At 39.7% G+C, this 25333-nt stretch overlaps 2 protein-coding genes across 4 annotated transcripts in view; both read right to left on the reverse strand.

Moving 5' to 3' along the window:
• The window catches only part of ipo11 (importin 11), a 258056-nt gene that overhangs the window by 57578 nt on the left and 175145 nt on the right, over nt 1–25333 (reverse strand). For all 3 annotated transcript variants that reach the window (XM_007892133.2, XM_042335013.1, XM_007892131.2), the window contains 2 exons: nt 12901–12996; nt 10653–10737 (listed from right to left, as the gene is read on the reverse strand). In XM_007892133.2, coding sequence (XP_007890324.1) covers nt 10653–10737; nt 12901–12996 — 181 coding nt within the window. The remainder of the gene's footprint in view (nt 1–10652; nt 10738–12900; nt 12997–25333) is intronic.
• LOC103177856 (leucine-rich repeat-containing protein 70) lies at nt 17323–19636 on the reverse strand. Its single transcript, XM_007892223.2, has one exon. The coding sequence runs from the start codon at nt 19610–19612 to the stop codon at nt 17798–17800; it is 1815 nt and encodes a 604-aa protein (XP_007890414.2). The 5' UTR covers nt 19613–19636; the 3' UTR covers nt 17323–17797.

Genomic DNA, 25333 nt, shown 5'->3' on the forward strand with positions numbered 1-25333 from the left:
TTCATTGTGTAAAACACCTTATAACAATAATAATAACTCCTGCATTTGATATAGCACCTTATCAGGTCAATGAGATGTCTCAAAGTGCTTCACAGGATATACTTTGCATTTTGTTGGCGAAACGAGGCAGTCAGTTTGCACACAGCAATGTGCCACAAACAGCATGGAGAGAGTGACCAATGTTTTTTAGGGGATTGATGGACAGGACACCGGGACAAACTCCCTTCTCCGTTCAAATAGTGCCATGTGATCTTTAACGCTCACCTGAACAGGCAGACGGGACCCTGTTTTTTTTTAAAAACTCATCCGAAGGACAGTACCTTTGACCTTCAAATCAAGCCTGAAGGGAATAGGATCTGCCTGTCCATTGTAGCTCTTTGAATGTTCTGAATATTATGTATTAAATTGTTTTTGTAATGTACATTTGTGTAATCAATGAAACTAAAACGAATGTGGTTTTAATTGTGTGAAATGGCAGCGGTGGAAACGGAGGCAGTGAGTGAGTGTATTCAGAAGTGTTTGTTTGTGCTTTGGCACCCAGCATGACAACTGGGAAAAAGTTAACTTACACTTGGGAATACGGAACAGTAAGGAACTGCAGGGTACGAAATCAGGAAGAGACTGTGTGTGTGCATGAATAGTCTTACATGCATAACAAAAGACTCATGAAAACAAGCTCCCCTGTGCACTGGCACTGCTCCAGGTCATTTGAAGTATATTATTGAGCTTATCCTTATTGAGTTTATCCTCTCCTTCTCCACTATAGCAGTATTATGGCATTTGACTTGATGACTGCTTATACAAATCAATTCTGTGATTATGTTTGGGTTATTGGTGTGCACTGACTGATCTGTGCTTCATACTTCACAATACAGGAATAAGCAGCACTTGTCAAGTGTAATGTTTGCTTTCCCACATTGAGCCCCACAGTAATATTGTGCCTGCTCAACTGTACGCCCTACAATTTGTATTCTGAAATCTTTAATTAAATAGGATAACTTTATGAGAGAAAAGTACTGGACTATTGAGCCACAGACTAAAAAGGGCATGAGGCCAATTTATTAAAATTGAAACACCTGAAAAAACAAAAAATAATCCCATATTATTGTCCGTGCTCTGTTGACCCTTTCTACAGACCAGCATGGTCCAACTAGCGGCCAGTATTACCAAAGCTACCAGTATTTTAAGAGAGGAAGTGGAAAGGAAGGAAAAAATAACATGAAGGCATAAATGCGTGAGGGGGTAAGGAAGTGAATGTGAGGGAGAGACGGAGAGATAAAAAACAGAGAGATAGAGGAGGAGATTTAGAGGGGAAGATTGAGGGAGGGTGTTTGAGAGTTTGAGAGGGGATTGAGAGTGTGTGTGGGAGAGAGGGGTAGTGAGAGAGAGGGGGTAGAGAGAGAATGATTGAGGGAAAGGCATGAGGGAGAGTGGGAGAGAGAAACACAAAGAGTGAGAGAGCAGAGAAAGGAAAGGAGAATTGAAGGTAGTGTTTTTTGGTTCACTGTCAGGACAGACAATCTGAGCTTCCCTTGGCCATCGTGGGGAAGACCGAGGGCAGACACCGAATGATGTACCGTGCGGTTTCCTCACAGAATGCTCCCTTGTTCCACCGTGAAAAACTCCTCTACGTCCATCATTCCACCTCCCTCCCCACCCTATCTCTGTGACGTCCCGATCTGGCCATTCATCTTAGCATAGGAGAGGTTACAAAAGGCAACTAGAATGATAGCTGGGTACATTAAGGAGAGTCAATAGAAGCTTGAACAATTCACAATGAAGAGAATGCTCAGGATAGACCTTATTTACCCTTTTCAAAGGCCCCCATATCTTCACAGACTGCAGACCTTTTCCTTAAAGTTTAAGATCATGAAGAATTGTGGAAATTCCTAATATTAACACTGAATTTGAAAGTTGGTATTCCACTCTTTTTAAAAAAAAACAAGAACTCCAAGGAAACTAGCTTTCAAATTAATGGCGATTTCAAGAAATCCAAATTTCTGCATGATCATAATACCATGTCAAAACTCTAAAACTGAACTGAAATGCATTGCATTTAACATGCCGAAAAATTTAGAAGGAGACACAAGCTCTAACTTGGGCGAGGAAAGTTGAACACACAGTAAAGATTCAATCACTTTACACAGTGAGGGAGGATAGGTGGTGGGGACAGATTGTGTCAACAAATTCAATAGGGAATGTGAAATGGCTAGTGGACAAAGAAATCGATTGATAGGCATCATAAAAAAGTAATAAAGAATTTATTATTTTTTTCTCAAAAAAATATATTTTTGGACTGGCATTTGAACCGGAATTATTTTTACTTGTCCTATATATTTCTATCTTCCTATGGTTAGCAAACCTTCATTACTGTAGAACACCATACATGGTAACTATCCACATGCATGTGTCTCCTTGTTCTAAATTTTTCGGCATGTTAAATGCAATGCAGTTCTGGTAGGGAAGCAAAATTGGGTGTGATTTCAACAACAATTATTTGTTGGACAGAATTTAACACAGATGAGAATTTATTTCAGCAGAGCTGGTTCAGGAAAGGGGATTTGACCAGAAAAGTAAGGATCAGAGAAAGACACACACAAACTCATATGGTTAGAGATGGAAAGAAAGAGAAGCGCACAGATAGATAAAGAGGCAGAAAGAGTCACCCAAACCCCTCACAACGACTTGATATCTGTACTGTTCTAAAATCATGATGGGGTCAGTTCCAATTAGCATGGGTAACATGCTCTCTACTCTCTGAGAGGTTGCATGGTTCAAACATCTGTTCAATTGATGAACATTATGAGCTTAATGGGTAGAAATAACAGAGGAACAAAGTTGTTTTCAAAAAGACAATATACTATATGCACACACAAGTCATACTAACCATCAGTTGCAAGCGAGGAATGGTTATCTTCCAAAACAAACCAACTGATAATGACTACCAGATAGCTCATCTATATCAAGCCATGGTAAGGTTCATGCTGCGATTCCAGCTAGAACCACCCTACCCATTACAGCTTTAGCCTGCAGAGCTCAGATGAGTCTCATTGCTAACAACAACAAAATTACATTTGTATAGTACCTTTCACGTCAGAAGGACATCGCAAGGCGCTGGTCAGACAAACTGCTCAACTGTCAACAAAACCTCGGATTACCACAAATATGGAATAGTAAATAAAGAGATGCTAAACATTATTTTTATTAAATTGGTGTCCTAATTGGCTAACCAGCACTGAAATACTGAGACCTACGCATCCGATGACTTCATGATTAAACCATATGCATAAAATTTAGGAAGGAGAAAAGGAAAGAGTTTTCAGTAGTCGGAAGTAATTTTTCACCTTGATATGTTAAAACCCGGTGATTGGGATTTAAAATGCTCTTTGCCACCATCACTACTGTGTATGCACTACCAAATGTGCCCTGGACCATAAACAGAACATTCGATATTGAATCTCCTGAAAGGCATGCAGACATGTGAAATCTTTGTTTTGATGAAATCTTGAGTTGGAGCCAAGATCCTCCCAACTATGTGCACTGCACAGGGAATTCCATGTGTCAAGTATTGCTAATGTTATGGACATTTTTATCCGGGGACCTTCAACAGTAATATAGGTTAAGCACTTTCTGAACCTTATTGGTTTTGTGCTCCTGTTATTTCTATCCATTAAGCTCATAATGTTCATCAGTTGAACAAATGTTTGAATCATCCAGCCTCTCAAATGCACACTGAATACTCATTAGTCTTATTAAAATGCAAGATAGTACAACTGAACATGCCTGTTGACATTTGTTCTGCAGAACTTTACAGAACATGGTACATTTGAGTTACATCTTGTGTTGTTTTGTGCTTTAACTCGTGACTGAACAGCAAAACTGCATAATTCGAGAAGGCTTTGAAACAGATGACTACTGAACTATGATTTGGGATAGTTAAAATTTCACAGCCTAATTTTTGACAGATTTTGTGTTCTTCTGAATCACATTACTTACGAAATAAGAACAAGCCAATGCTGAGAAGCACAAAGCCCCACCTTATGACTGAACTTGCATGCATTTACATTTTCTAGAAACAGAACTAGTTTTCAATAAAATAAGACTGAACCTACAGGCACAATAACCATTTTATTTCATTGCAGTCATTGTTTACAATGAAAGCAGTGCAGTTTCACTATAAATAAAAATTGCCTATTTCCAGGTTGATGTTCCCAAACAAAACAAGAGGATTTGTATTCATTCTTCAGACATAAAAATAAATCTAAACTCAGTGGTTGGTTACAAACCTTAATCAAATAAATCCCTTTTATGCAAAGTCATTTTCAAATATTGCTTTAAAGCTGTAAGGTGCAAGATGTTCTCCAAGAACCCAAGGTAGAGACAAGAGAATATCATTCAGCTCAGACTCAGTCAGCCGCGTACCTTAGTAATAAATGTACAGAACCAGCTCAAATTGTTTTTAGCTTGTTTCTGTCTCATTACTCCTTGCTGAAACATCATAACTAAATCCACAGTCACTTAACAAGACATTTTACAAGGTGCACCACACACAAAATTGTGTGATGATGATAACCACACATCAAAGAATCATAGAATTATCCAGCACACAAGGAGCCATTTAGCCCATCATGTCTGTGCCGGCTCTTTTAAAAGAACTATCCAAATCAATCCCACTCCCCCGCTCTCTCCACAAGGCCCCGCAAACTTGTCCTCCCCAAATAATTATCTACTTGTCTCTTAAAAGTTGTTACCGAATCACTAAATGTCTCTAAAATTAGGCTTTTTTTGTTTTTAATATAAAAATAGTTACCTTATTGCAAAGTTGCCTTAGAAACAGATTTTTGGAGACACATCAAAAATTTCCAACACAATGATAATTATGTGTATTAATTATGTATTTCAACAACAGCAATTTCATTCCAATCGAGGAATGATTGCCACAAACCTTCTGAATTCAAACCACATTTTCAAAGGACTGTTGTCATTTTAGTACCAATTATTATCAATTCCCTTTGCTACTTTCATCTAAATAGAACATTATTAGTGTACAGAACAATACACACAGATTTACAATGTGGATCCGAAAAGGTTTAATCAGTTATTTTCTATGTTACTCATTATTTAATCAATGTTACGTTGGTAAAAATAACACATTAATTAACATGCTTTGAGCATTCCCAGAGGAACAGATGCAAAGACTTCTGGCTTAACCAGTTTTCAAAATCAAATATAAATGTTAATTACCATTTTCTAATGTGGTTTCCATTCTGTTGGGTTAATCCTAAAAGGATATCCTAGGTTACAGTCACTACGAGTAAAAATTCTTAAACAATATAAAGCCATCAAACGGTCATTGAGCTTCACGTATCTAATGCTTTGATTATGCTGCAGTTTTTTGTGGTGATTTAACAAAAAAAGTACAGTGTAAGTTGGGGTGAGCAGTATGATGTGCCTGCCAGCAAGACCACCTTGAAAATATAAATACAATTGGTGTGAATCAATTGAGGCTCCTCTCAGAAAGTTTTGGCAACTGGCTTGTTAATAATATTTTTTTAAAAAGCCGATACCAGAATTCAGACCGTTTATGATCAAGGTTGACCCATTAGCTGAGCTACCACTTTTGAATCTAGCTATTTAGCCCTCAGTTAAATGTTATTAGCACATTAGTATAAACTGGGCATCCTACCCCTATTGAGAGAAGTTCCATCATTTACTCGATTTATGTAGCATGTCAGAGCATCCAGAATTTGGCAAATTGTTGAATTCAATCATAACTTTGAAGTTGGTTTATTAATAATAATTCTTGCATTTGGTATGGTAGCTTTTACGTTGACAGGACGTCTCAAAGTCCTTTACATAATATACTGTAAAGTATACTGGCTTTAATTTTGTAGGGGTTCTTAAAAGAACTTACAGAAAAACAGCTTGCAAATTGCATTTAAGTATGTGTCTTTCACGTCAGGAGGATTTCCCAAGACTGTATTTAAGAAATTGTCAAATTCTGGACACTCTGAACTGCTACATAAAAAGAGTATATCAAGACCAGGTAGAATTGCTCTCCACCAGTTACTTTATTACTTGAAATATTACTTTGCTTTCAGCAATAGAAACAATGGGAAAGGGAGCATACAACTTCAAATTTCAGGTAATTGAGCAATCCATCACCAAACTACTGGGAGATACTTACAATACAATACAAAATTATGTTTGTGTAGTGCCTTTTACCACCCCAAGGCGCTGGGGTGATGATGAGTTCCGACACGTTGAGGCCCCAGGTATTTAAGTAAAAATCTATGTATAATATGTATATTGACATATTGTATATTATACAGATAATTCAGTTATTCACTCTAGTAGAACCATCTACCTCAGCGGCCAAGTACTTTGATGCAATTATCACCGTTCACTGTATAGTTCAAAAATCTAATCTCAGAAAAAATACTAATCTAGAATGTATGGATATTACCTCGACCTTGTTGGTAAAAAAACTATTTTGGGTAGTAGATTCTATCACAACAACAACTTGTATTTATATAGCACCCTTCATGCGGGGCGTCCCCAGCTGAAACATCAATACATCTTTCTCCTTTAGCTAGTTGATTCAGTATCCAGTATTTTGTCTTGGTTTCACCTGAAACATTATCTCTTGTTTGCAGAAGCTTGAATGCAAAGTTAATAAGCACTTTCTTGACCAAGGTTCTGAGCTGCCAGGGCTGGTTGTGAATTATAAGCCCACACAATAGCCGCTCTGGCACACAACCAGTCACTCCTGTAACCTATTGGCATCAGCAAGCAAGTGACTGTCACACTATGGGCATTCCTCACATGACCAACACTCCGCCAGGCAGACAAAAGATACTCTGCCTTACTCCAGGAACACCAGGACACAGACCATTCAGCTCATTCATCTCATCTTTTCAGAACATCCACCCTACCATCCTCCCATAACAGCGTTAAGCTTTTATTTTAAAAACGAGTGAAGCATCCTGCACTTAACTACCCTTCCTAATAGCCTTTTTGTCATTAATTTGTCTTTGCCTGTCTTGAAATTGTCCTTTGCAATCCTAATATTGTATTCTGCTCTCTCTGTGTATCCAAAAGTATGGATCTTAGTTTAATTTCTCAAAACCATTTAAAATCTTACCTCTATAAGGTCCCTCCAGAGATGACTCTTTTCAAGACTGAATAGCTCATTCTTCTAACACCAGGAGAACCTTGTGACTGTACTCTGGTCTGTGTCTAGGGCTTGGCAAGCCCCCTTATGTTGTGTTGACCATAACTGTATGCAGGACTCCAGGTGCTGCCTGACCAGAATAATATACAGTACAGCTCCAGTACGATATCTGAGAATCTGAGCTCATCCCAGATACGGGAATATAACCCAGCAGCCTGTTTGTCTTGTTTATTGCTTCTCACACTGTTTTGACATGATGAGTTATGATGAGCGATGAGTCAAGCAACACCACAAGATAAAAGCAATAATCCTCAGATTTACTATGGTGGCTTTGAGATGTCCCCCAGACGTGAAAGGATATACATCAAATCTTGGGATATCATACAGTTCTGGCATCCTACTTGTCCCTCATCCCCTCCACCATCGACAGCCGTGCTTTCAGCCACTACGTCCCGAAGCTCTGGAACTCTCTTCTCCAATCCCTCCACCTTGCCCCCGCCCTTCCCTGTTTTAGATCACAACTGAAGACCTTAATCTTTGACCGTGGTTACATCCATCTCCTCCTTCTCCCCGCTCAGTGTCAGGCTCCACCACTGTTAAGTGCTCCGAGATGCTGCCCCGTGTGAAAGGAACCTATATAATTACAAGTTGTTGATTCCACCAACTGCATGTTGCTGTTATATCACCTATTATAATCAACAGAGGCATTGCCATTAACAGAGACTGTTTCAACTATTATATTATTTCAGTTCTCCAGTTCCTTTGATGATCAAATATATATGATCATCACAGATATTCAAAAAATCATATCAAAGTGTACAAGAAAAAGAGATGCCAAAACTAGTTATTGCTCATTGTGATCATCTGAGTTTTCGAGACAGCTACTGGTGATAAAACCTGTCACTAATACACCATTCTTGCCTGTACTGACAAGTACTGCAGTTTTACCATCAGCAGGTCAATGTTCTCTTATGTTCCATCCTTTGAAGAAATCACTTGACAACGATCAAAGAAAGTCATACAAGAAATCTTTTAAAAAATCGAAACTGGGTAAAAGTTCTTGAACTTTATATATATATTATAAACTCTCCTGCTTTATATCATCTGTGAGAGTACTTCAGATTGTTAAATCCTTCACTTTGTAGCAAAAGATTAAGTGTTGGCAATCGGATAAACCCAAAGAATTAAAGAAACTGTAAATGTTGTAAAATTAAGAACTTTATAAATGGAAGGAATTCTTACAATCTATACTTTTAAAAATTCAAAGCATTAATGATAATTTATGTACTTTTCACATCGAGAGGACATCTCAAAGTGCTTCACACAACTGATTAAGAGACTAAACTTCGGGGGAGGTGGAGGGAAGTGAGCTAGGGAGGGGAAGGGAAGTGGTCAGAAGCGTAGTTGAAGTGATAAGTCCTAAGGTGGGTTTGAAGGTGGAGAGGGAGAGGTAGAGCACAGGGACTTGGGATAGAGTTTAAGAGAGTGAGGCAGAGTGGCTAAAAGTTCGCCTATCGACGATGAGGTGAAGCAGGTGACCTCACATGAAGCAAATGTTAAGAAAACATATTGTATGTTAAATGTCATAGGCCATCAAAGTAAAATAAGCCACAAAAAACATAATCCAAACCTTTTTCTTTGGAAAGCTTTTAAGACCACAAACCCCCAAAACGGCTTGTATGAACATTTCAGCAAGACTGTATTCGTGCCAAGTGGTGTATACATTAATAATTGCACCAAAGAAGCAGATTGGGGAAGGGTTGGGTGGGGGGGAGGGGAGGTGCTTCAGAATAAAAGCCTCTGGTGGTATTATTCAGCTCTTATGCTAGATTTCTAGTACCTCTTACCATGGAAAAGAATGTGAAACACTGTAGAAAGTTTTTTTATGCTCTTGTATCTAAAAACTAATAGAATTACTCTGAAAATAAGTATACAATATACATTTGTATAGCGCCTTTCACATCAGGAGGACAGCTCAAAGGAGGACTATTCTTTCTGGTTTACTTTTACACAGAAGCATGGCAATGACAAGGAGGAGAGCTTATTGAAAGAAATTCTAAATACCAAGGGCAGGGCAAGGCTGCCTGCGCTTATTTTTAAATGTTCGAAGGCCGGGCTCCTGACTGGAAATTATTTTCCTGCACTTAAGGGTACATGATTCAGCAGTAAGCCTGCTCTTATATGCAGATGATTCTATTGGCATATCTCAGAAATCTATTGGGTTAAGAGAGGCTTTTAGATGCCAAGGTTGATTTTGGTAATAAATGGAGATTAGAAGTAATTAAATGCAGATCCAGATCTTTTGTTTGTTCAAAAGAAGTAAAAGGTCTTTTACTGGAGAGAAGAAGATGAAAGCAGTGATGCATTTTGAGGACAATAATACAAAACAGAGCTCAAGCCGTCAAGCAAATTTCGTGATCGGTTACTCCACGGCTGACTGTTACCAGCTACTCCCTTGGGATCGCTGCCATTTCTTTGGTCATCTGAAACCAACTGTGGTTCTATTAAACATCTTGTGCTGTACAATAATCATTCCACTAAACTTAATTAGTACAATTTCACAATGCTAGAAAATGATGGCATACCTACAATTTTCAAATGACATGAAACGCATAATATTTAATAAATGTAGGTGTCAAACACTTAATCTAATATAAATGATGATCATTTAGTAAGACAAGTCTTATACCCCTTTGATAACGGGTTCTTTTACCTGCACTTGACAATTTATATTTTCTAATTAATGAATACGACAAAAGACATTTGTATCATCCTTAACTGTCAGTTATTTTAATGATTGACCATCAAACTAAAGTAATCCCAAAAACCATGATCGCTTTGAATATTCAAGTTGCAGTGCATTGGAATAATCTCTAAGAAACAGCAGTCAGACCAAAGCTGACAACAACTGTGTTAAATATTTATTTTTATTTAAAAAAATTACTGTGCAAACCAGCCACAAGGATAAGGATTTGTCTCACTCATCTCCTGTTAACCCTGCAAGCCAAAGCCCAAACATAGTGTGGTCCTAGCTGGCCAAGCAGTGGGAAAGCTCGACAGGCAGTGCTTTTTCCCGGGAGGGAGTGCACATTCCATTCCAAACAGCGGGATTTCCGTGTGAAGGCGGCATGCATGGTTATATACTCTTAAATACAATATGATGAAGGGTTTCCACATACATTAGACACCAAAAACAAGAGTGAATGAGGAATCAATAGCAAAAAAAACTATTCTGTGGCGTAGGCTGCTCATACTCAAATCATTACGTGCAACGAGCTTCTGAATAACTACGCATCTGAGATCTTGATCTTATTTCCCCCAAATTCATAAAGTCTAAAAGCTAGTTGCCATTATACTAAATTACAATGGGACTTGTACTTTCTTGAAGTATATATATTTGTATTTGCATTGGAGACTACATTTCAACACCAACAGATGGGAGAGTTACAATGCAACATGTCTTTAAATGTCTACTTACCAGCTTCTTCCTCTTGTCCTGTTCAGTTGGTGGCTCTTCATCTTCACTCACCTTATGGTCTTCATAATGTGACATCACCATACAACTATGTTCAAAGAATAAAATGAGAACAATTGAACCATTTCAATTACTATGGGGAGTATTTATTGGTCCAAAATGTACAACTCTTTTGTACAAATGAGCAGGATCTCATGGCTGAGTATGTTCATCTCAAACAGCAGTGGCTGAATGTCACAACAGCAGGGCCCCAACATGATAAGCTTCTTTATAGCATAAATTGAGTTAATGTAGTTGCACTATGGACTACGTTTCTGCACAAAAAGAACAGGCGATTTTCAAGACAACAGGTCGTTGCCACCATCACTTTCTACTTTGCTTAGCAAATAGGAAGTGAAGCGGGTTGATGGCCCAGAATTCGGTCATTTGTTTTGAACAGGAACCAACCAGCAAAAACTTCTTCTAAAAAGGAAGACACTAGGTTGGCAAGCAAAGAAAAAAATTACATTAAAAAATAAATGGGCATTTGACAAGTGTTGATTTACAATAATATATTTCACCACTTCACTGTAATTACTTATTCTATAATATATAATAATATATAATATATATATAATATATAATACAATAATATATAATATGCAGTTTCAAGTTCTCAGAACATTTTCTATCAGTGATAAAAGCAATATTACAAAGTCCCACTTATTTCTTTTAACTTTCTTATCTAGCATCAGGAAAGTGAATAGAATGAAAGCAAAGCAATTGTGCAAATTAATTCTCCTGAACACTGCACTTCTGTAGCACATTTACTTTAACAATAGTTATATATTGATTTCAAGATCCTCTCACTCGTTTTCAAATCCCTTCATGCCCTCGCACCTCCCTATCTATCCACCAGCTGCTGCCGCCGCTCGGCTGGCTCAGGCTTCCTGTTTGTCCCTTGTCCCCTCCGTTCCACCATCGGTGGCCATGCCTTCAGCCACTACGGCCTGAAACTCTGGAACTCTCTCCCTCAATTCCTCTGCCTTGCCCCCTCCCTCCCCGCCTAAGGACCTTCCTTTTTGATTGTGTTTATGGTCACCTCCTACTCCCTCTCCCCCTGGCTCGGTGGTGTCAGATTCCACCACTGACAAGCAGTCCAGTACGCTACCCCGTGAGAAGGGCGCTAATAAATGCAAGTTGTTGCATTTACAATTATGCAGAAGTGCTCACAGTGATTGATGCTTATTTACTGCATCTGATCCCTCATCAAAACTGGCTTCTTCTAGCTATGGAACAGTGTCCACTGATAAACATGTGACTAAAACCATTACCTATGGCTCTGCTATCTCCAAGATAAAATTCTGCAATGCTCTCCTCACTAGCCTCCCACACTTTAACTCAACCAGAATTCTGTGATCTGAGTTCAGTGAAGCTTCTGTGCTGGTACTGTCCTGGAATGGCTTCACTGCTATCCTGTAGCTCAACAGATCAATTTTAAGCTCCTCATTTATAAATCTCTTCACATCCTTCCTCCACCTTACCCGTGCAATCAATTTTAGCTTTTTTCTCCACTTTCTTATATTTACAATTGCACGGAAGTGAGGTTTGCATTGCTGTGATAAACATTTTCACTCTCCATTTTTTCTGATTCTGGTTCACCTGCCATGCCTCATTACCTTCAATCTGTAATAGGAGCCTGAAATGGCAATTTCTGTCTCTTCCCGAATGAAAATTCAGTACAACAACGATAACATGCATTTGTTCCACGCGGAAGAGTGTTTTAGGATGCTTAACAGTGACAGAGCTTAATGCTTGGCCGAGAAAAGGTGATCATAAGCACGGTCAAAGAGAAACATGGCCTTCAGTACAATAGAACTCCATTAAAATGTGCTTTGTTATAATGGGTTAAATTATCTCATGACTGGGCTATTGACCATGACATCGATCTATCTACACAGAAAGCTGTCTGGCACACTTCAAATTGCTTTGTTAAACTTCAAAGCACTGACTGCCTTCCTGGGCGATAAACAATAGCTGGCTTCACAAGTTATCAGGTTGCCACCGAAGTCACTTCCTTTATAAGAGATCAGGAAACAACACTGGCAACAAGCTGAAGACCCGGAATTCAGGCATTTGTTAGCGCAGGAAGCTGGCCATAAGACAGGAAGCCAACTTGTGCAAGGAATGCAGAAGTGCTGACCAGCATTCACACTATGTTTTAAGGCAGGTTGGGATTTTATCAACAACATAGACACAAACCATTACTTACTCTTTATATGTTCTTGTGTCTGGATCGTCCGACATGACGTCATGTAATGCTTCCACGCAAATGTTTATGATCCCACAGAACTTATCTTGAATAACACTGTAAGAGAGCAGGAAACAGGTTTAATTGGGCCAGCTTTACAAACTTGCCAGCAAGAAGCCTGCTCTGAAGGAAAACAAAAGAGACAGCTGAGCCTCTGCACTCAGAATATTTTAAAACCTTATGTTGCTTTAATCACATGGTCAGTACCTTTCGTTAAGGTTTGCTCTGTAGTGTAATTGAATCAATTAGCAATGGACCAACTGCTTTGATATACTTAACATTTATCTTCACTCAATGAATAATTATAAGACAATGGATTTTATTCTATTTGTCTGATTTTGTCACTGGGCTAATTTTTAAAAGAATCCAAATAACATGTAATAAATATACAACTGTTTGCCAGTATTTTCTCAAGTGAAGAGATCTGGCAGGACTCATTACAATGTCCATCCCTCCAGCAGCATGATTATGAGTAATCAAGATTGACAGATATCTCTAACCATTTTGTGAAATGTTAAAAATGTCACAAAAAATTATAATGAGTTAAAGATAATTTGTTATTTTTTAAGAAATAATGAAACTGCACAGATAAACTCTTAAAACAGCAGACTGCATGTCCAGTCAGTGTACTTAGTCAGTGTGCTTAATCGATCATGGGTCGATCATAAGTCTGTTGATTATTCATGCAGACTGCTGTTTTAAGACTATATAAAATATACAGTCTTAAAACAGATATTTGCTGTTTTAAAACTACCTGTAAAATACAGTCAATTCACTTTACAGTATATCCTGCAAAGTGCTTTGAGACGTCTCAATGACATGATAAGATGCTATATCAAACGCAAGGATTATTATTATGTACAAAATCCACAGTACCAAGAGTGGTAGAAAAATATGGGAACTGTAGTGCATTATGATTTCCTTCCACAAGCTAAACTAATTTTTTCTTTAATAACACAAGCAAGAGCATTATGCCATAATTAAGGATGAATATTTGGATGACATTTAAATTAATATAGTGAGAAGATTGGATGCTCATTAAAATACAAGTGACTATTTCTATATTTACAACCACGCAAACAAAAATCTCCCATTCAAACCAACTGATTCTTAGATTAGGGAAACAGACTGCCTGTCATTTTCATGTTGTGAGAATAAAAAGGGAATAAATTAAAAAGGTAATTGGGTAAACATTTAAGATGTACAATCAAACTCATTCTGGGAAAGAGCAAGGAATTGAGATTAGTTAGTGAAAGAGCTGGTACCAGCATAAGGACAATGGACTGAATGGTCTCTTCCTGTGCTGTAATTTCTATGATATTATCAATTAAAAACAAACCACAAACTTTCAATGCTCAAGGATGCTACTTTCTCTTTAAAGGGAAAGACATCCAGATATACTATTAAACATTTAATAGTTTAAATGTGGTGCTCTTCACAGTAGTCACACAGTGTAATGACCGAGAATCAACAGCATCTTTGACAAATGTTGGAACAAAAGCCCGATGAAATGTAAGATCAATTTGCAGTTCCAACTTCGTTAACTGGACAAAAACAAAGCATTATAAACTACTTGTCAGGAAATATCTGCAAGACATGGGAAACAGAATTCAAACAATAAAACTTATAATGAACCTTGCTAGACTTAAACATTTTAATTTGATGCTTGTATTTGCTTATATTGACTGCAATTTACGTTGGATTCTGTGAAACGCTTTCAGTGGCCAAATGTGACTATATTAAATGCAAGGACTATATATATTTATTACAGGATGTAAAACCTGAACTAATAGGTAACAATGAAAAGGAAATGAACATTAAATATTAATAGAGCTTCCTGGGCAGTGCAAAATAAGAAATGTAATAAATCTAGCTTAAACTCGTGAATAAAATGACAAACCAAACTGAGCATCTTTGATTGTATTTATCCCACCACCAATATTTAACCAGAATCTACAACTTCTCTGAACTATCTGCTCTCTGCTTATTTAACATTCATTACAGAACTTACAGATATCACAGCTGGTCCCACAGAGACAACATGATTGCATTTATAGAGCGCCTTTCACGTCGGGAGGACGTCCCAAGGCGCTGGACAGTTGGGTCGGGACCCGAGCAGGGGGGAAATGGTCAGGGTGAGGGGAGGGAGCGAGGAGGGGGTAGAGAGTCGAGAGGGCAGCTGAAGGCACAGTTGAAGAGAAAGGTCTTGAGACCGGCCTTGGAGGAGGAAAGGGAGGAAGCAAGGCGAAGGCACTGGGGGATGGAGTTCCGGAGCCTAGGGGCTGAAAGCCCGGCCACTGATGGTAGGGAGGTTAGGATGGGGGATGTGGAGCAGACTGAAGCCAGAGGAACGGAGGGTACGGGCAGGTAAGTAGGGGGATAGTAGGTCAGAGAGGTAGGAGGGTGCAAGACCATGAATGGCCTTGTAGGTGAGGATGAGGATCTTGAATTCGATCCTATGGGGGATGGGGAGCCAGTGGAGGCGAGCGAGGGTGGGAGTGATGTGGTCGCGAAGCCTGGTGCGGGACAGTACACGGCACAAGCTGCAGAATTCTGAATGACCTGCAGCTTGTGGAGGGAGGTGCCGGGAAGGCCGACGAGAAGAGAGTTCCCGTAGTCCAGCCTTGAGGTGATAAAGGTGTGGACCAGGGTTTCAGCAGCGTGAGGGGTGAGGTAGTGCCGTAGTCTGGCGATGTTCCGGAGGTGGTGGAAGGCGGTGCTAGTTGTGGCGCGGATGTGGGGAAGAAAGGACAACTCAGGGTCGAACAGAACACCGAGGTTCCTGACTGTCTTTGAGAGGTGGAGAGTGCAGCCTTGGATGCTGATGCTGTCAGCGCCTGAGGGGTGGAGGCGCTGACGTGAGGCAGACTGAAAGGACATCGGTGGTCGTGGAGTTGATGGTAGAAGAGGAAAGGTAAAGTTGGGTGTCATCTGCATACATGTGGAAGTTAACCCCATGTCCGCAGATGATGTCACCAAGGGGGAGCATATAGACGGTGAAGAGGAGGGGACCGAGGACAGAGCCCTGAGGGACACCACACGAGACAGTGCGGGGGCTGGAGGAAAAGCCATTTGCAGAGACAAAATGAAGACTGTGGGAGTGGTAGGACCTAAACCACTCAAGGACAGGGCCTTGAAGGTTGAGGTGGGAGGACAAGCGGTGGAGGAGGATAGAGTGGTCGACCATATCGAGTGCGGCCGATAGGTCGAGGAGGCAGAGGGAGCCCTGGTCGCAGATGGTCAAGATGTCATTAGTGACCATGACCAGGGCGGTTTCTGTGCTATGGGCAGCACGGAAACCCGACTGGAGGGATTCAAAAGGTGAGTGGGTGGAGAAGAAAGAGCGTAGCTGGGAGGCGACGACTCTTTCGAGAACCTTGGACAGGAAGGGGAGGTTGGAGATGGGCCGGTAGCTTGATAGCTGCGACGCATCAAGGGAGGGTTTTTNCAATGTGGGAGTGATGGTGGCAGTTTTGAGGGGAATGGGAACAGAGCCAGAGATGAGGGACAGGTTAATGGTGTCTGTGAGAAGTGGAGCAAGGAGGTGGAGCTGGGAGATAAGGAGTGGAGTGGGGATGGGGTCCAGGGAGCAGGTGGTGGGTTTCAGGGACAGATGAGTTTGGTGAGAGGGTGGGGAAACGGGTTCGAAAGTGCGTAGGGGAGGATGGGTAGGAGTCGGAGTGTGGGAGGGAAGGGGTGGGGGGTGGGTGGAAGTTGGAGGGGCAGTGACCGCGGAGCGGATTCCCTCCGCTCCGTGGGAGTAGTGTATGTTTCGCAAGTGCTATTGCCAGTAAAAGTTTAGCAGGAGTTAACCCCAGAATTCTTAACAAGGATTTGTTACAAGGATGGAGTTAGCATACCAACAGCTCCTCCATTCTTGTGACAAAAAAGATCACCATTCTCTGGGTTCACTGCAGTTCAGCTTTTGGCTGCTTCCTAAAGCAATCCCACTTTCAAGCTGCTTTAATACTGTATGTTTGGCAGTCGTCACCAGGATTTCGGCGTGAACCATGAAAACACAATCATCCCTTTCTGGAGTGAGGTGCATATGCTAAACAGCTGGTATATAGATTAGGCCTCCTGCTCCACATTGCCCTACTGCTCAAGTGAGATTACTTTGCTCCCAGCTGTATACACACAGCAAGATAAGTTTTTCCACGAAGGAATGAACAATTCTGTTGGTGGTACACCTCAAAATGACATCTGATTAGATTACATTATAAATTTCAGACGTTGAGAGGACTGCCTCTCTTGACTGGATATTTTGATACATTTTACATCAACTTCAAAAACAATGAGAAAGGTACATAAAAGGTTTTTATATTAATACCATTTAAGTTACAAAATAACTCTAAAAGCAGTGCCATCCTATTAAGTGCCAGGATTTGGGGCTAGGATATGATCTAGGATGGGCACTCATGCACTGGTTGGAATGGATATAGGTATGAACCGACAAAACATCAACTGGGGAATTTAATGATGTACTTTGAAACCACTCAAAAAATAACCATCTGAAAACCATTGTAGTTATGAAGGTTAATTATACATTGTACATCTAAAAAAAGCCCATGGCAATTTTTCCACACATCTTTCTCTTTGAGCTTTGTGTATTCTTGCAAATAACACATCACTTAAACAATTTTTCAAATTCTATCCAGAGTTCAATGACTTTTATCCCTGCAGTTCGAAATACATGCCCACATTGGTAGCTATTTTGCTCGTCTCTGAGCAAAAGGTGTTTATAAAAACTTGTTTGAAGGGGAAAAGCCATATACTGTAAAACATGGGTGACATATCAAAAGCTATATTTAAACAGTAAATGTGCATTAAAAGTACGTCTTTGGACGAAATCAAAAAGTCATAAAACTGAATGTTCAAAGAAAATAACTTGTGATCCATTATCTGAGTCATTCATCTTGAGGAACCGAGCCTGGTCCAAATGGGGATGTGCTCCAGGTTCCGGGGGCAACTCCCGCACAGGGTCTGTCACGTGATACCGTGCATATGGGTATATGCTGTAATACTCCAGATCATTGTCTCCTTCAGCCTCAGCAAGTCTAAGTTTCTGTTGTAACTGATGCACTTTGTAGATGAGGAATACAATTGCTGTACATGCCAAGATAAAAAAGGCCAAAAGGATGTCAAAGGCTCGGTTTCCTTTTGCTAAACGCTGCTCACAGATGTATAAAGGTTTGATTGAGATGGGTGCATTGTTTGGCCCTGTGAAGATACTTAAATTAACTGATGTGTATTCAATTGGAATCTGCACTGGTAGCCCACTTGTGAGCTTTTCAGTCCTCTCGTTTTCATTTCCAAATTCATGGAAAGTTATAGGACTTCCCTTCACCTTGAAGGCAGCATTCTGTGTATCTAATTTCACAGAGGTCATCACTATGTTAGTAGTTGAAGCTCTCTCTCTAGCATCTAGTGCCAAGGGTGCTAAAGTTGTATTGCATCTGCCAATCTCTTTTACATTGATATTTTGCAAGGCTTTGCCACACAGTTCTAATGGACTCTGGCAACGAATGCTTACAATAAGTGAGGATGACAACAGCCAGCCACGCAAATCAAGCAACTGACAGTTGCATTCCCAAGGATTGCCACTGACCAGCAGATGCGCCAGTGAAGCCAATGGCCTCAGGACCTCAGCACGAAGGCTTGAGAGATGATTGTTAGCCAAGTGTAGGATTTTTAAAGTAGCTGCCATCTCCACAAATGCATCAGAATCAATAGAGGTTATATTGTTGTGGGAAAGCTGCAAATACCCGAGCCGCAAGAGTTTAAAAGATCCAGAATTAATATGAATTATGTGATTGTTATTCAATGCTAAATGCTTTAGGTTAGTCAGTGAAGCAAATCCATTTTGTGCAAGAGTTGTTATTTTTGCATTGTCAAGGTAGAGAAATTCAAGATTTTCAAGTCCAATGAATGCAAAAGGATGGACTTGGTCAATTGGATTCTTGGATAATGCAAGTCTTTTAACGTGCTTAAGACCACCAAAAGTATGCGATGGGATCCGTGTCAAGAGGTTGCCCTGAAGATAAAGAAACTGGAGTCTTGTGAGCCGACCGAATGAGGAATTGGATATCCATGAAATTCTATTGTTTGCAAGATGCAGTGTGTGAAGATTTGGCATGTTTGCGAATGCTTCACTGCCGAGTATGCCAAGGTGATTTTGTTCAAGGTGGAGGTATCGAATGGCAGTCAGATCAGAAAATAATCCTCCTGGAATAGAAATAATTTGATTGTGCTGCAGGTATAAATAATGAAGTTTTGTGAGCCCTTTGAAGGTCCCTGGGTGAAAGTGCTGTATCTGATTATGATTCAAATGCAGGTAGTATAAGTTGCTGAGATCAAAAAAAGCTTGAGGGTGTACATAGACGAGACCGGTGTTATCGAGAAAAAGTGCTGACAGTCTATTAAAGCCTCGAAAGTCAGTTGGAATTAAACGGGAAATGTTATTCCTGCTAAGGGTAATCAATGTTATGGTCTTTGGGAAATTCCGAGGAACTGATATTAAACCTAAATTGAAGCACTGAATCTGAGTCCTTGTACAGAGTTGGCAAACGAGAGTGCAGTCCAGAGCATGGCCTTGAGATAGCAGCAGAAGAAAAGCACCAAGCAGACTGACAACCTTTGGCAGGCAGCACCTGATGATGTAATATCCAAACATTTTCTTGTATTCGAGTTTTCTTTACAGCCTATTGTGTCATCAACATAAACAGACAGAATAAATTATCAGATGCACAATTATTTCTGTATTCATTTCCCTTTTATTATACGAATGCATAATTTATCTAAATACAAATTATAGTTTTTCTAGTTCATTTTTACATTCGTAAGTAACATTTTTATATTACTTTTTTTTCTTCCCATTTCTTTTCTTTTAAGGTTATTTTCTGGCCCCTTTTAAGTTGCCACAACATTGTTCAGCCACTGTCCAAATTATTAAATCTTTGTCCAAACACCAACCTGTTTGACCACATATTTGATCACCTTCCTTACAATGGCCCTTTCTCCCACCTTGCTTTCTGTTTTAACTGTGACCAGTAGTGCTACATGTCGTTTTCATAAAAATGCTTAATGCAACTCTGTTGACCTTCAATACATGACCAGTGATTCCGTAGGAGTTTTAATGATGCACAGCATTAAACTTTTTTGAAAGTACAATTTATAAATGGTAATTAAAACAACATCTCATCCAAACGATAATATTTCTGATAAACGGGATTGGACTGGAATACCAGCAAGGGCCAACATGGGGTTTGAATCCATAACCTTCTGCCACAGAAGAAAGAATACTACTCCCTGAGCCAAGTTAGCACACAGATGCACTGCAATATTCAAAGTTTTAAATAATTATGAATTTCAATAAACAAACTTTTTAGATTTCCACAGCTCATTTTCACACAAGGACACTGTGTCACACGGACACAAGCTGTGTGCAATTACTTGTCACCAGTGTGCAGATGGAATACTAAAACTAACTTTTTTGAGGGTTGGACAAGTTCATTAATTGTATCAATTCTATTATAAAACCAAACATATGGGGGCATATGGGGTTTAAAAGAGACACACAACAATCTTTGGAACTCTATGTATGGAACTGAAAATTGTTCTTGTTGATAATATGCCAGAAAATAAAAATGTTTTATATGGTTCTGAGAATCTAGTGAGTGCTTGAGCCAGTTTGACATGATTACATTTTGATTTGATGCTAAAAGGTCAGTCACTGCAATTGCTAACAAGACGTGAAATTGGAGACATTTGTGTGATCTTCGTTCTAATCAGACAGGCATAATCATGTATTTGTAGCAAATACGTCATTGCTGAACAAAAATAGTGGTGTTTAAAGCAGCTCGACCAACAATGCTCACATTTTATTGGTTTATTGACTTCTTTAACATTTAGAGTCATTCACACAACTGATTGAAACTACTGATGCTATATGGTTCTGTATATTAAATAGTTGTTTTAAAATGTTCAGCATGACAGAGTTGAGAGAATTTTTATAGATATAAGTTAGGATTCATAAATTGAAAACAGAAAAATCAAATTGAACATTCAAAATATAGTGCTGAAAATGTTTTGAAGTGTTTTGACTACATATCATCCAGCAACAAAAGGAGGGATTCAGACCTACTCCAAGCCTCTGCAATGGGCTGGTCTCCAAAACATGGCAAGACGATACAATAAATGAATGACAACTCCAGTTGTTTTCCCACCTGCCCCCTCCCCCATCTGCATCCCCCAGTTCTGGGGTTCAGGCTTGCTGTATAGTAAATTGCCAGACGTGACCATGACCTTGGGACGTCCTCCTGATGTTAAAGGCGCTATACAAATGTAATTTTGTATTGTATGGTATCTGAGGACTCTGTGGTAGAGCACATTGTACGGTATATGCCACCAATACAGGCAACAGGCTACTTTATAGGCAATGCTTTATCGGAAAAATTTACAATTGTACATTTTTTTTGAAACAACTGGCACCATCGAGTATCTATATAGATCTAGATTCTTTAAGCTTCATCTACAGCAAAATTTAAGAGAATCTAAAATCTAAGAACAAACTCTCTCACCTGGATGAATAAAGCGAAGCAGCTTTAGGATGGAACTGCTCCGATACGAACGATCTTCGGAGAATGAAAAGATTCGTATTGAAATAAAGGTATTTTTGTCAAACAAAATTTCTAACTTGCAGATGGGAGTGGAAAATCCCAGCTACAGGAACTGGGCACATCCCTTTGTGGGGGTGTGTCAGCAGTCAGTCAGGAACTGGCTATTCTTACAAATTCCTCTGCAACGATTTCCACAGAAACAGGAAACCACTGGACAGGATAAACTCTCATATTTTCTCATGGATTGTTTCTGGCAGGGAAAAACCCAGCAGTATTTAGGTTCTATTCTTGAATGGTTCAGATCGTACCTCTCATATCGTTTCCACTTCATCTCCACAAACAGTTTCTCCTGTAGCCCCCACTCATGAGGCGTTCCTCAAGGCTCTGCCTTGGTCCTCTCCTCTTCAATATCTATATGATCCCTCTTGGTGACGTCATCCACAGACATCCACATATATGCAGATGACACCCATCTGTACCTCTCTGCCTCCACCCTTGACTCCAGGACCACTGCTGTCCTGACAGAATGTCTGTCAGACATCAAGTCCTGGATGAGAGCTAACTTTCTTTAGCTGAAAGTCAACAAGATCGAGGCTCTCCTGATTGGCTCCTGTCAGCGCCTCCACACCTCAGGCGCTGACAGCATCACTATCCATAGATGCACACTCCACCTCACTGAGCCAGTCTGGAACCTTGGCGTCTTGTTTGACCCTCAACTATCCTTTCCACTCCACATCAGTGCCATGACCCGCTCTGCCTTCCCCCACCTCCGCAACATCACCCAGCTCCAACACTGTCTCACACCAAAGGCCGCTGAAACCCTCATACACACATTCATAACATCGAGACTCGACTATGCAAACACCCTGCTTGTCGGCCTCCTCAACTCTTCGCTCCATAGGTTGCAGATCATCCAGAACTCTGCAGCCCGTGTCCTCTCCCGCACCGGGCTCCGTGACCCTATCAGCCCCATCCTCACCCGACTCCACTGGCTTCGCATCACACAGAGGATACACTTCAAGATCCTGGTCCTCACCTTCAAAGCCCTTCATGGTCTTGCTCCCCCCTACCTATGCGACCTCCTAACCCTCTACCAAAAAAAAATAATAAATTGATTATTTTCAATCCACGACTGTTTGTGGGACACTGCTATGCGCAATTGGCTGCCGCGTTCGCCCACAAATATACAGTCAATTCACTTTACAGTATATTCTGTGAAGCGCTTTGGGACATCTAGAAGACGTGAAAAGCGCTATATCAAATGCAAGGATTATTATTATTATTATTACCATCCTGCCCACTCCTTCAGCTCTGTGGGCACCGGCCTGCATCACGTTCACCTTCACATTGGCGGCGGGTCTTCTGCCACTCTGCTCCTACCCTCTGGAACTCCATCCCACAGTCCCTCCGCCTTGCCTCCTCCCTTGACTCCTTCAAGATCCATCTCAAGACCCTCCTCTTCAACTGTGCTTTCAATCACACTCCTTGACCCCCTGTCCTCCACCCTCCCCAATCCCGACCTCCAGTTCTGGTCCGAAACACTGACTGTCCAGCGCCTTAGGACGTCCTCCCGATATGAAAGGCGCTATACAAATGTAATTTTGTTGCTATTTCCACAAAGTTAAACTTGTCAAATTAGAGAGCAGTAATTTTGTTTAATTAAAATAATGTCCTGCCTTATCTTATAACATGGACAACGCAATGTGAACAGGTTTAAACACAGCAATCGACAAGTTGCCTATCACTTGACTATCAAAAATAGATTGTGATTCACACACTTTGGTGCTACAGGAGGCCATTTGTAATATTCTTTGATACTGTGATTCTAGGAGTAGGATTTGAGGGCCTGGAGGTGGCTTTTGTACTAAGAGTATTGGGTGAGATGGGAAAAGGCTCCAGATTTTGTGGGTTGCCGTACAACTGACTCTGATAGATATGACAATTAATGCTGAGAATGTTACCTTGAAAGCTACACAATGTACATTTTCAGTCTAATTGATTCCTTAGTTTAAAATGCTTGAAGATATCTTTACTAACAGATACAAACAATGGCTTAAAGACATGTGTAATGTGTTTCTCTCCATTGCAGTTATTCAGTTGTAAACAGTGAAGATAATTTGATCCACGTAAAGAGAAGAAAGTATTTTACTTCCATTCAATAATCCATTTTTCAGTGGTTGTGCACAAATTGCCTGCCACGTTTGCAACAAATCCTGTGATGCACCTTGTGACGTCCTCCAGAAGTGAAAAGCACCATAATTCAATTCAAGGATTATTATTGTCAATTAAGTAATTTTACAAAAAAGTAGATTTGCACTACATACACAAACCAAATATCCATCTGAACATTGTTGATCCAAATAAAATAAGAGGCTTACGCAGGTGCAAGCAATGAATGAACAATTCTCATATAAAATTTAAGTCTCTCCAAACCACCTGTGGCTATCTCACAACCTCCAAGCAACCTCAAATTACAGTAAACAATTTAGGTTATAAATATTCACCAATACGCAGAAAAAGGCTCATGTAATTCATACATCAACAGAAACATAAGTATTATGGAACCTAAATTGCATCCACCTCCATATGGCATTAGGAGAGGATTTTTTTTGGGGGGGCGAGAAAAGCTCTAAACTGAAGCATCAAAGTGTTTCGTAAAGCTTGCAATTGGTAACAAAACGCTGGACAATTATAGCAAATTAGAATTTACAAAGCACAAAAGCATCATGATGTGAACAGCAGCAATTATTTACTCTTTTGAACTTCTAAGAGCTGGGCTGCTCCAAATCTTTTGGTGTGTAATTTGCATGCTTGAATGGGGAATTGCACATTGTACAGTAGCATTTTCAGGTAGTCCTCAGTTTAAAGTGGAACTTGCAGACTTTCAAAGGATTGTGTTTTCAAAGCAGAATTAAAACCAGATGAGTGAGAGGGCAATGGGCCCAAAATATTGGCATCAGAAATAAATAGAAAATATTAAGGAAAGTTTGGAAGAATTTTAAAAAAATCCAAATAAATAGCCGGCCTTGCTGATAACACACTATAATACTAAAGCTCAAGTGGAATAACTAAAGGCTCCATGGACTGAATGTCCTCCTTATTAGATATGACTGTCATTTATGTCTACAGAAATGAGGCACCCTAGATCATTCACAACGCATGTTCTGAGTAGGTTAGTGTCAACCTCACGTGGAAAGATATAAATCATGTGTCAGGATATTCTATTTAAACCATCCATCTAAGCATGTCACTCGCAAATGACAAAAACACATCTCTTCTCTGTCCTTTAAACAGAAAAGATTTGCGAATTTTTTTTCACAAAGATGCTGATTGACCACTGAAGAATTGCTTTCATTGATTCTGAAAGTTTATAATATAAATCAACAAATTTCTATTTTTTTACACCAAATTGAACCAAATAACTGTGTTGCTTTCATAAGCAATTTGAAAGTGCCATAGAGTAATTTGGTACAATATCAGCTCTATTCAATCCTTTTATTTTTCCCCCCATTTGTGAAATAGTCAAAAATTGACAATTCAAACAATACTCACTTAAATTATTTTCTAATGTAAAATTCACCCTCTACTTTGAAATACTCAGTGCAATTTTTTTAAATTGCCAGAATGTATCATCAATATTAATGTAGCCAGATTCAATGAAGATCTGTTTCAGCTTTTATAAATAATAAATCAGTGCTTTCCAACAGGATAATATAGCGCATTAAAATAATGCTTCTTACCAAAAAGACAATTAAATTACAAATTCCACAACTTAA

The sequence above is a fragment of the Callorhinchus milii genome, unplaced genomic scaffold (assembly GCF_018977255.1).
Source record: "Callorhinchus milii isolate IMCB2004 unplaced genomic scaffold, IMCB_Cmil_1.0 Scaffold1, whole genome shotgun sequence".
In the NCBI taxonomy this organism is placed as follows: Eukaryota; Metazoa; Chordata; class Chondrichthyes; order Chimaeriformes; family Callorhinchidae; genus Callorhinchus; species Callorhinchus milii.

Coding starts and splice junctions, on each gene's coding strand:
- LOC103177856 (XM_007892223.2), bottom strand. CDS start 19,612: ATGTTTGGATATTACATCATCAGGTGCTGCCTGCCAAAGGTTGTCAGT.